Source organism: Sceloporus occidentalis, unplaced genomic scaffold, assembly GCF_023333645.1.
Source record: "Sceloporus occidentalis isolate IW3139 unplaced genomic scaffold, rSceOcc1.0.p SCAF_91, whole genome shotgun sequence".
Taxonomy (NCBI): Eukaryota; Metazoa; Chordata; class Lepidosauria; order Squamata; family Phrynosomatidae; genus Sceloporus; species Sceloporus occidentalis.
Genome location: NW_028317071.1, coordinates 4,079,173 through 4,090,975, shown reverse-complemented (window position 1 = coordinate 4,090,975; position 11,803 = coordinate 4,079,173). Strand labels below are relative to the sequence as shown.

Genomic DNA, 11,803 nt, shown 5'->3' with positions numbered 1-11,803 from the left:
CGGTGTTTCCCAGCCGCGCGCAAAGGACGCCGGGACGACGCTGCTGTTGGTGCGCGCGCATCCTCTTTCTCCCTTTCCTCTTCCGGTGCGGCCTTTAGAACCAAGCAGCAGCAGGTGAGCTTCAGGAAGGCCGGGCGGGGGGGGGGAGGAGAAGGATCCGGTGCCATCCTCCGCAGAGGGGCGGCCGAGGGTCCCGCGGAGGGTCTGGGAGACTGGAACGAGACCTCGCCCGGGGGGAGAGAGGGAAATTGCGCCACGGCATTGGCCTTTAGGGACTGCAGCTCCCAGAATCCCCGTTGGGGGAAAGTGCGGCCAATCCTTAGTGATCCCACTCTGTAATAAGAGCTCAGCTAGGTGTCCTTATAGGACTACAACTCCCAGCATTCTCCTGGGCAGCCCCGGCAGAGACTTTTAAGCGGGAGCCGCCTTTTGCGTGTTGATCCTTGAAAGGAGCCCTAAGCCACGGTCCAAGGCTGGGACTTGGGACGCTTCAGTATTTTATAACATCGCGACAGGTTCAGGTCTTATTTTGAGGCTCGCTTTTGTGCGGTTTAGCTGGAGTGGGCTTTTAAACCCTTCGGCTGTTTTCAGTCCCAGTTAAACAGAACGCAAGGCAGAAATAACAGCTACAGTACTATGTTTTTGTGGGGCTTTAGGGCTATATGTGGCCACGTTCTAGAAGAGTTTGCTCCTGAGGTTTCGCCTGCATCCATGGCTGCCATCTTCAGAGAACGCTGGCCTGGAAGAGAGTGGCCTCTCACACTCATCCCTCCATATTTGCAGCTTTGATATTTGTGCCTTTGATTATTCACAGATTTGATTAATACATTCTCTCTAGGAATCTCTAGGTCCTCCAGGGCAACTCTATGGTCAACATTTAACCAAAAGTTGCACCAAAAGACAGAGATTCCTAGAGAGAAAACTCTACTAGGCCTTTGTAGCTCCTCCAGCGCAGTTCTATGGCCAGCGTTTGTTGGATGTTGGCCACAGAGTTGCCCTGGAGGACCTAGAGATTCCTAGAGAGAACACTCTACTAGGCCTTTGTAGCTCCTCCAGCGCAGTTCTATGGCCAGCGTTTGTTGGATGTTGGCCACAGAGTTGCCCTGGAGGACCTAGAGATTCCTAGAGAGAACACTCTACTAGGCCTTTGTAGCTCCTCCAGCGCAGTTCTATGGCCAGCGTCTGTTGGATGTTGGCCACAGAGTTGCCCTGGAGGACCTAGAGATTCCTAGAGAGAACACTCTACTAGGCCTTTGTAGCTCCTCCAGCGCAGTTCTATGGCCAGCGTCTGTTGGATGTTGGCCACAGAGTTGCCCTGGAGGACCTAGAGATTCCTAGAGAGGACTCTCTACTAGGCCTTTGTAGCTCCTCCAGCGCAGTTCTATGGCCAGCGTCTGTTGGATGTTGGCCACAGAGTTGCCCTGGAGGACCTAGAGATTCCTAGAGAGAACACTCTACTAGGCCTTTGTAGCTCCTCCAGCGCAGTTCTATGGCCAGCGTCTGTTGGATGTTGGCCACAGAGTTGCCCTGGAGGACCTAGAGATTCCTAGAGAGGACTCTCTACTAGGCCTTTGTAGCTCCTCCAGCGCAGTTCTATGGCCAGCGTCTGTTGGATGTTGGCCACAGAGTTGCCCTGGAGGACCTAGAGATTCCTAGAGAGGACTCTCTACTAGGCCTTTGTAGCTCCTCCAGCGCAGTTCTATGGCCAGCGTCTGTTGGATGTTGGCCACAGAGTTGCCCTGGAGGACCTAGAGATTCCTAGAGAGAAAACTCTACTAGGACTTTGTAGCTCCTCCAGCGCAGTTCTATGGCCAGCGTCTGTTGGATGTTGGCCACAGAGTTGCCCTGGAGGACCTAGAGATTCCTAGAGAGGACTCTCTACTAGGCCTTTGTAGCTCCTCCAGGGCAGTTCTATGGCCAGCGTCTGTTGGATGTTGGCCACAGAGTTGCCCTGGAGGACCTAGAGATTCCTACAGAGAACACTCTACTAGGCCTTTGTAGCTCCTCCAGTGCAGTTCTATGGCCAGCATCTGTTGGATGTTGGCCACAGAGTTGCCCTGGAGGACCTAGAGATTCCTAGAGAGAACACTCTACTAGGCCTTTGTAGCTCCTCCAGCGCAGTTCTATGGCCAGCGTCTGTTGGATGTTGGCCACAGAGTTGCCCTGGAGGACCTAGAGATTCCTAGAGAGAAAACTCTACTAGGACTTTGTAGCTCCTCCAGCGCAGTTCTATGGCCAGCGTCTGTGGGATGTTGGCCACAGAGTTGCCCTGGAGGACCTAGAGCATCCTAGAGAGAACACTCTACTAGGCCTTTGTAGCTCCTCCAGCGCAGTTCTATGGCCAGCGTCTGTGGGATGTTGGCCACAGAGTTGCCCTGGACGACCTAGAGATTCCTAGAGAGGACTCTCTACTAGGCCTTTGTAGCTCCTCCAGCGCAGTTCTATGGCCAGCGTCTGTGGGATGTTGGCCACAGAGTTGCCCTGGAGGACCTAGAGATTCCTAGAGAGAACACTCTACTAGGCCTTTGTAGCTCCTCCAGCGCAGTTGTATGGCCAGCGTCTGTTGGATGTTGGCCACAGAGTTGCCCTGGAGGACCTAGAGATTCCTAGAGAGAACACTCTACTAGGCCTTTGTAGCTCCTCCAGCGCAGTTCTATGGCCAGCGTCTGTTGGATGTTGGCCACAGAGTTGCCCTGGAGGACCTAGAGATTCCTAGAGAGAACACTACTAGGCCTTTGTAGCTCCTCCAGCGCAGTTCTATGGCCAGCGTCTGTTGGATGTTGGCCACAGAGTTGCCCTGGAGGACCTAGAGCATCCTAGAGAGAACACTCTACTAGGCCTTTGTAGCTCCTCCAGCGCAGTTCTATGGCCAGCGTTTGTTGGATATTGGCCCCAGAGTTGCCCTGGAGGACCTAGAGATTCCTAGAGAGAAAACTCTACTAGGCCTTTGTAGCTCCTCCAGCGCAGTTCTATGGCCAGCGTCTGTGGGATGTTGGCCACAGAGTTGCCCTGGAGGACCTAGAGATTCCTAGAGAGAACACTCTACTAGGCCTTTATAGCTCCTCCAGCGCAGTTCTATGGCCAGCGTCTGTGGGATGTTGGCCACAGAGTTGCCCTGGAGGACCTAGAGATTCCTAGAGAGAACACTCTACTAGGCCTTTGTAGCTCCTCCAGCGCAGTTCTATGGCCAGCGTCTGTTGGATGTTGGCCACAGAGTTGCCCTGGAGGACCTAGAGATTCCTAGAGAGAACACTCTACTAGGCCTTTGTAGCTCCTCCAGCGCAGTTCTATGGCCAGCGTCTGTTGGATGTTGGCCACAGAGTTGCCCTGGAGGACCTAGAGATTCCTAGAGAGAACACTACTAGGCCTTTGTAGCTCCTCCAGCGCAGTTCTATGGCCAGCGTCTGTTGGATGTTGGCCACAGAGTTGCCCTGGAGGACCTAGAGCATCCTAGAGAGAACACTCTACTAGGCCTTTGTAGCTCCTCCAGCGCAGTTCTATGGCCAGCGTTTGTTGGATATTGGCCCCAGAGTTGCCCTGGAGGACCTAGAGATTCCTAGAGAGAAAACTCTACTAGGCCTTTGTAGCTCATCCAGCGCAGTTCTATGGCCAGCGTCTGTTGGATGTTGGCCACAGAGTTGCCCTGGAGGACCTAGAGATTCCTAGAGAGAACACTACTAGGCCTTTGTAGCTCCTCCAGCGCAGTTCTATGGCCAGCGTCTGTTGGATGTTGGCCACAGAGTTGCCCTGGAGGACCTAGAGATTCCTAGAGAGAACACTCTACTAGGCCTTTGTAGCTCCTCCAGCGCAGTTCTATGGCCAGCGTCTGTTGGATGTTGGCCACAGAGTTGCCCTGGAGGACCTAGAGATTCCTAGAGAGAAAACTCTACTAGGACTTTGTAGCTCCTCCAGCGCAGTTCTATGGCCAGCGTCTGTGGGATGTTGGCCACAGAGTTGCCCTGGAGGACCTAGAGCATCCTAGAGAGAACACTCTACTAGGCCTTTGTAGCTCCTCCAGCGCAGTTCTGTGGCCAGCGTCTGTGGGATGTTGGCCACAGAGTTGCCCTGGAGGACCTAGAGATTCCTAGAGAGGACTCTCTACTAGGCCTTTGTAGCTCCTCCAGCGCAGTTCTATGGCCAAGCGTCTGTGGGATGTTGGCCACAGAGTTGCCCTGGAGGACCTAGAGATTCCTAGAGAGAACACTCTACTAGGCCTTTGTAGCTCCTCCAGCGCAGTTCTATGGCCAGCATCTGTTGGATGTTGGCCACAGAGTTGCCCTGGAGGACCTAGAGATTCCTAGAGAGAACACTCTACTAGGCCTTTGTAGCTCCTCCAGCGCAGTTCTATGGCCAGCGTCTGTTGGATGTTGGCCACAGAGTTGCCCTGGAGGACCTAGAGATTCCTAGAGAGAACACTCTACTAGGCCTTTGTAGCTCCTCCAGCGCAGTTCTATGGCCAGCGTCTGTTGGATGTTGGCCACAGAGTTGCCCTGGAGGACCTAGAGCATCCTAGAGAGAACACTCTACTAGGCCTTTGTAGCTCCTCCAGCGCAGTTCTATGGCCAGCGTTTGTTGGATGTTGGCCACAGAGTTGCCCTGGAGGACCTAGAGATTCCTAGAGAGAAAACTCTACTAGGCCTTTGTAGCTCCTCCAGCGCAGTTCTATGGCCAGCGTCTGTTGGATGTTGGCCACAGAGTTGCCCTGGAGGACCTAGAGATTCCTAGAGAGAACACTCTACTAGGCCTTTGTAGCTCCTCCAGCGCAGTTCTATGGCCAGCGTCTGTTGGATGTTGGCCACAGAGTTGCCCTGGAGGACCTAGAGATTCCTAGAGAGAACACTCTACTAGGCCTTTGTAGCTCCTCCAGCGCAGTTCTATGGCCAGCGTCTGTGGGATGTTGGCCACAGAGTTGCCCTGGAGGACCTAGAGCATCCTAGAGAGAACACTCTACTAGGCCTTTGTAGCTCCTCCAGCGCAGTTCTATGGCCAGCGTCTGTGGGATGTTGGCCACAGAGTTGCCCTGGAGGACCTAGAGCATCCTAGAGAGAACACTCTACTAGGCCTTTGTAGCTCCTCCAGCGCAGTTCTATGGCCAGCGTCTGTGGGATGTTGGCCACAGAGTTGCCCTGGAGGACCTAGAGCATCCTAGAGAGAACACTCTACTAGGCCTTTGTAGCTCCTCCAGCGCAGTTCTATGGCCAGCGTCTGTGGGATGTTGGCCACAGAGTTGCCCTGGAGGACCAAGAGATTCCTAGAGAGAACACTCTACTAGGCCTTTGTAGCTCCTCCAGTGCAGTTCTATGGCCAGCATCTGTTGGATGTTGGCCACAGAGTTGCCCTGGAGGACCTAGAGATTCCTAGAGAGAACACTCTACTAGGCCTTTGTAGCTCCTCCAGCGCAGTTCTATGGCCAGCGTCTGTTGGATGTTGGCCACAGAGTTGCCCTGGAGGACCTAGAGATTCCTAGAGAGAAAACTCTACTAGGACTTTGTAGCTCCTCCAGCGCAGTTCTATGGCCAGCGTCTGTTGGATGTTGGCCACAGAGTTGCCCTGGAGGACCTAGAGCATCCTAGAGAGAACACTCTACTAGGCCTTTGTTGCTCCTCCAGCGCAGTTCTATGGTCAGTGTCTGTCGGACGTTGACCATAGAGTTGCCTGGAGGACCTAGAGATTCCTAGAGAGAACACTCTACTAGGACTTTGTAGCTCCTCCAGCGCAGTTCTATGGCCAGCGTCTGTTGGATGTTGGCCACAGAGTTGCCCTGGAGGACCTAGAGATTCCTAGAGAGAACACTCTACTAGCCTTTGTAGCTCCTCCAGTGCAGTTCTATGGCCAGCATCTGTTGGATGTTGGCCACAGAGTTGCCCTGGAGGACCTAGAGATTCCTAGAGAGAACACTCTACTAGGCCTTTGTAGCTCCTCCAGCGCAGTTCTATGGCCAGCGTCTGTTGGATGTTGGCCACAGAGTTGCCCTGGAGGACCTAGAGATTCCTAGAGAGAAAACTCTACTAGGACTTTGTAGCTCCTCCAGCGCAGTTCTATGGCCAGCGTCTGTGGGATGTTGGCCACAGAGTTGCCCTGGAGGACCTAGAGCATCCTAGAGAGAACACTCTACTAGGCCTTTGTAGCTCCTCCAGCGCAGTTCTATGGCCAGCGTCTGTGGGATGTTGGCCACAGAGTTGCCCTGGAGGACCTAGAGATTCCTAGAGAGGACTCTCTACTAGGCCTTTGTAGCTCCTCCAGCGCAGTTCTATGGCCAGCGTCTGTGGGATGTTGGCCACAGAGTTGCCCTGGAGGACCTAGAGATTCCTAGAGAGAACACTCTACTAGGCCTTTGTAGCTCCTCCAGCGCAGTTCTATGGCCAGCGTCTGTTGGATGTTGGCCACAGAGTTGCCCTGGAGGACCTAGAGATTCCTAGAGAGAACACTCTACTAGGCCTTTGTAGCTCCTCCAGCGCAGTTCTATGGCCAGCGTCTGTTGGATGTTGGCCACAGAGTTGCCCTGGAGGACCTAGAGATTCCTAGAGAGAACACTCTACTAGGCCTTTGTAGCTCCTCCAGCGCAGTTCTATGGCCAGCGTCTGTGGGATGTTGGCCACAGAGTTGCCCTGGAGGACCTAGAGCATCCTAGAGAGAACACTCTACTAGGCCTTTGTAGCTCCTCCAGCGCAGTTCTATGGCCAGCGTCTGTGGGATGTTGGCCACAGAGTTGCCCTGGAGGACCTAGAGCATCCTAGAGAGAACACTCTACTAGGCCTTTGTAGCTCCTCCAGCGCAGTTCTATGGCCAGCGTCTGTGGGATGTTGGCCACAGAGTTGCCCTGGAGGACCAAGAGATTCCTAGAGAGAACACTCTACTAGGCCTTTGTAGCTCCTCCAGTGCAGTTCTATGGCCAGCATCTGTTGGATGTTGGCCACAGAGTTGCCCTGGAGGACCTAGAGATTCCTAGAGAGAACACTCTACTAGGCCTTTGTAGCTCCTCCAGCGCAGTTCTATGGCCAGCGTCTGTTGGATGTTGGCCACAGAGTTGCCCTGGAGGACCTAGAGATTCCTAGAGAGAAAACTCTACTAGGACTTTGTAGCTCCTCCAGCGCAGTTCTATGGCCAGCGTCTGTTGGATGTTGGCCACAGAGTTGCCCTGGAGGACCTAGAGCATCCTAGAGAGAACACTCTACTAGGCCTTTGTTGCTCCTCCAGCGCAGTTCTATGGTCAGTGTCTGTCGGACGTTGACCATAGAGTTGCCTGGAGGACCTAGAGATTCCTAGAGAGAACACTCTACTAGGACTTTGTAGCTCCTCCAGCGCAGTTCTATGGCCAGCGTCTGTTGGATGTTGGCCACAGAGTTGCCCTGGAGGACCTAGAGATTCCTAGAGAGAACACTCTACTAGCCTTTGTAGCTCCTCCAGTGCAGTTCTATGGCCAGCATCTGTTGGATGTTGGCCACAGAGTTGCCCTGGAGGACCTAGAGATTCCTAGAGAGAACACTCTACTAGGCCTTTGTAGCTCCTCCAGCGCAGTTCTATGGCCAGCGTCTGTTGGATGTTGGCCACAGAGTTGCCCTGGAGGACCTAGAGATTCCTAGAGAGAAAACTCTACTAGGACTTTGTAGCTCCTCCAGCGCAGTTCTATGGCCAGCGTCTGTGGGATGTTGGCCACAGAGTTGCCCTGGAGGACCTAGAGCATCCTAGAGAGAACACTCTACTAGGCCTTTGTAGCTCCTCCAGCGCAGTTCTATGGCCAGCGTCTGTGGGATGTTGGCCACAGAGTTGCCCTGGAGGACCTAGAGATTCCTAGAGAGGACTCTCTACTAGGCCTTTGTAGCTCCTCCAGCGCAGTTCTATGGCCAGCGTCTGTGGGATGTTGGCCACAGAGTTGCCCTGGAGGACCTAGAGATTCCTAGAGAGAACACTCTACTAGGCCTTTGTAGCTCCTCCAGCGCAGTTCTATGGCCAGCGTCTGTTGGATGTTGGCCACAGAGTTGCCCTGGAGGACCTAGAGATTCCTAGAGAGAACACTCTACTAGGCCTTTGTAGCTCCTCCAGCGCAGTTCTATGGCCAGCGTCTGTTGGATGTTGGCCACAGAGTTGCCCTGGAGGACCTAGAGATTCCTAGAGAGAACACTCTACTAGGCCTTTGTAGCTCCTCCAGCGCAGTTCTATGGCCAGCGTCTGTTGGATGTTGGCCACAGAGTTGCCCTGGAGGACCTAGAGATTCCTAGAGAGAACACTACTAGGCCTTTGTAGCTCCTCCAGCGCAGTTCTATGGCCAGCGTCTGTTGGATGTTGGCCACAGAGTTGCCCTGGAGGACCTAGAGCATCCTAGAGAGAACACTCTACTAGGCCTTTGTAGCTCCTCCAGCGCAGTTCTATGGCCAGCGTTTGTTGGATATTGGCCACAGAGTTGCCCTGGAGGACCTAGAGATTCCTAGAGAGAAAACTCTACTAGGCCTTTGTAGCTCCTCCAGCGCAGTTCTATGGCCAGCGTCTGTTGGATGTTGGCCACAGAGTTGCCCTGGAGGACCTAGAGATTCCTAGAGAGAACACTCTACTAGGCCTTTGTAGCTCCTCCAGCGCAGTTCTATGGCCAGCGTCTGTTGGATGTTGGCCACAGAGTTGCCCTGGAGGACCTAGAGATTCCTAGAGAGAACACTCTACTAGGCCTTTGTAGCTCCTCCAGCGCAGTTCTATGGCCAGCGTCTGTTGGATGTTGGCCACAGAGTTGCCCTGGAGGACCTAGAGATTCCTAGAGAGAACACTCTACTAGGCCTTTGTAGCTCCTCCAGTGCAGTTCTATGGCCAGCGTCTGTTGGATGTTGGCCACAGAGTTGCCCTGGAGGACCTAGAGATTCCTAGAGAGAACACTCTACTAGGCCTTTGTAGCTCCTCCAGCGCAGTTCTATGGCCAGCGTCTGTTGGATGTTGGCCACAGAGTTGCCCTGGAGGACCTAGAGATTCCTAGAGAGAAAACTCTACTAGGACTTTGTAGCTCCTCCAGCGCAGTTCTATGGCCAGCGTCTGTGGGATGTTGGCCACAGAGTTGCCCTGGAGGACCTAGAGCATCCTAGAGAGAACACTCTACTAGGCCTTTGTAGCTCCTCCAGCACAGTTCTATGGCCAGCGTCTGTGGGATGTTGGCCACAGAGTTGCCCTGGAGGACCTAGAGATTCCTAGAAAGGACTCTACTAGGCCTTTGTAGCTCCTCCAGCGCAGTTCTATGGCCAGCGTCTGTGGGATGTTGGCCACAGAGTTGCCCTGGAGGACCTAGAGATTCCTAGAGAGAACACTCTACTAGGCCTTTGTAGCTCCTCCAGCGCAGTTCTATGGCCAGCGTCTGTTGGATGTTGGCCACAGAGTTGCCCTGGAGGACCTAGAGATTCCTAGAGAGAACACTCTACTAGGCCTTTGTAGCTCCTCCAGCGCAGTTCTATGGCCAGCGTCTGTTGGATGTTGGCCACAGAGTTGCCCTGGAGGACCTAGAGATTCCTAGAGAGAACACTCTACTAGGCCTTTGTAGCTCCTCCAGCGCAGTTCTATGGCCAGCGTCTGTGGGATGTTGGCCACAGAGTTTCCTCTAGAGGACCTAGAGATTCCTAGAGAGGACTCTCTACCCCAGCCAATATGGAGGGCCAAGTGTGCTCTAAATAAGGAAATGAATAAAACCTCCTCCCCCCTCCTTGGTGGGGAAGAACACTGACCTGTCCTAACCATGCCTCTCCTCCTCCCCTTACTCTCCCGGCAAGAATGGCGATCCGCTACCCCATGGCCGTTGGCCTCAACAAGGGCCACAAGGTGACCAAGAACGTCTGCAAGCCTCGCCACTGCCGCCGCCGAGGGGTGAGTTTGTCTCTGGAGGGGGCTTTGTGGGAAGGGCCCTGGCACCCCCGGGACTTGGTCCTGAGTTTCCAGATGGAAGAGATTCTGGGATGGAGCTGCCAGGCTTTGCCACTCTTCTCTAGCAACACATCTCAAATGAATTAATTTTTTCCTCTCTGCTTTCTTCACTCTCCAGCTCTCACATCCATACATGGGATGGGGACACAGTGGGTTGGACACAGTTGTGTTTCTTTACACTTTAGGATTTTGTTTAGTCCTTTCGCAGCTGCCCTTCCCAGCCCTACCCTTCTTCTAATTTCTTGACTGCAGACTCTGTTCTGATCAGTGTTTGATCCAAGGTATGGAAACTCCTTCTTCATTAGTCCCTCTGAGGGAACTGGTGTGTACCCTGGTGCTGCATTGAGAACCTTCCCTGTCTTTGTAGGCAGAATGTAGCCATTTTTAGAACAACTGCATAAGCAGCCAAGCAGTAGCAGTAACATTTAACACTGAACGGTGTTTTATTTTGTTATTGTTAGCTTCTTCAAGTCATTTTCAGCTCATGGCAACTCTGTGGATGAGACATCTCCAAGACTTCCTTTCCTCCATTGCTCAGCTCAGGTCCTGCAGTCAGACCCATGACTTCTTTAATAGAGTCCATCTATCTTGCATGTGGCCTTCCGTTTTCCACCTCACTCTACCTTTCCTAGCATTATTGTTTTTTCCAATGAGTTATTCTTTCTCATGACATGACCAAAGTATGACAGCCCCAACTTTATCATCGTGACTTCCAGGATTTCTGGCTTGATCTGTTCCAAGACTCGTTTGTTCATCTTTTTAGCTGTCCTCAGCTCTTTCACCAGAAAAGTATAACAGAATGCCTGCAAATGTATACATGTCCAGGGCTTCCTGTTTCTATTGTGCCAATTCTCAAGAGTCCTTTGGTTCAGTGATGAGTGAAGAACCATGTGTCTATCTCTGTTAACTGGTTAAAGCCAACTCCAGTTAGCAAAGTCTTACCCAGTTTAGAGAAAGGCACTGAACAGCTTGGCTGCCTTTCCTTTTTTTCCACAGCGCCTGACCAAGCACACCAAGTTCGTACGCGACATGATCCGGGAAGTGTGCGGCTTCGCTCCCTACGAGAGGCGGGCAATGGAGTTGCTTAAAGTCTCCAAAGACAAGCGAGCTCTGAAATTCATAAAGAAAAGGGTGAGTGCCAGAGATTGTCTGGACAAGTAAATGGCCAGTGAATGCTGTGGTCTGGGGTAATGGTTGGACTGGGACTTGGGGTATTCTGGGCCAGTTTCTCTCTTCCCCAGCCTCGCAACATTGTTGTGAAAATAAAGTATGTATCCCACTCAGCTGGAGGAAAGACCGATTATAATGTTAACCATTAAGCAAACGCAGAGGCCCCCTTTTCCTTTCTGGCTTTTCTCAGTATCACAGACCTCAGCAGAAGGTGGGTGTTTGTCACAGAGACCGTTCTGTTTGCTAGAACCCTTGAGCCCTCCAGCTGTTGCTGGATTCCCATCTGACCCAGCCAGCATGGTCAGTGCTCCAAAGACAACTGGCGTTTTCAACCCCATAAATCCTAAGCTTCATGGTTAGCATGCAAACAGCAGGAATCCTACAGCTTAGTCAGGGTGGCTCTCCTCCAAACCCAGCTTGCCCCTTATGGCCAGGATAATTAGCAGTTGATGCCTGTATCTAACACAGGCCCTTCTGCTTCTTAGGAGGTCTGGCTCTGTTGTTCTGACCGTCTTTGCTTTCCTGCCTTGCAGGTGGGGACTCACATCCGGGCAAAGAGAAAGCGTGAAGAGCTCAGTAACGTCCTGGCTGCCATGAGGAAAGCAGCAGCCAAGAAGGACTAAACTATTTGGCCCCGTCCCAATAAAGGTTATTTCTTCAAAAAACCCAGCAAGCAGCATGTCCCGTTTCTTTAGGGCAGTGGACTTCTAGATTTATGAGTGGTAGGCTGTGAAAGGATTTC

General features: G+C 52.7%; 1 protein-coding gene across 1 annotated transcript; it reads left to right on the top strand.

Moving 5' to 3' along the window:
* The first annotated feature begins 60 nt into the window (after positions 1-60).
* On the top strand, positions 61-11,726 carry LOC149284581 (large ribosomal subunit protein eL36). The gene is made up of 4 exons (XM_089496549.1): positions 61-114; positions 9,741-9,834; positions 10,888-11,022; positions 11,595-11,726. Exons 2-4 carry the CDS (start codon positions 9,742-9,744, stop codon positions 11,682-11,684), a joined length of 318 nt encoding a protein of 105 aa, XP_089352675.1. The 5' UTR covers positions 61-114; position 9,741; the 3' UTR covers positions 11,685-11,726.
* The last annotated feature ends 77 nt before the right edge of the window (positions 11,727-11,803 follow it).

Excerpts from the sequence above, each read along its gene's own strand:
- LOC149284581 (XM_089496549.1), top strand. The coding sequence starts at position 9,742 with ATGGCGATCCGCTACCCCATGGCCGTTGGCCTCAACAAGGGCCACAAG. Across the intron at positions 9,835-10,887 it reads GCCACTGCCGCCGCCGAGGG|CGCCTGACCAAGCACACCAA; the intron begins GTGAGTTTGTCT and ends TTTTTTCCACAG. Across the intron at positions 11,023-11,594 it reads TGAAATTCATAAAGAAAAGG|GTGGGGACTCACATCCGGGC; the intron begins GTGAGTGCCAGA and ends CCTGCCTTGCAG.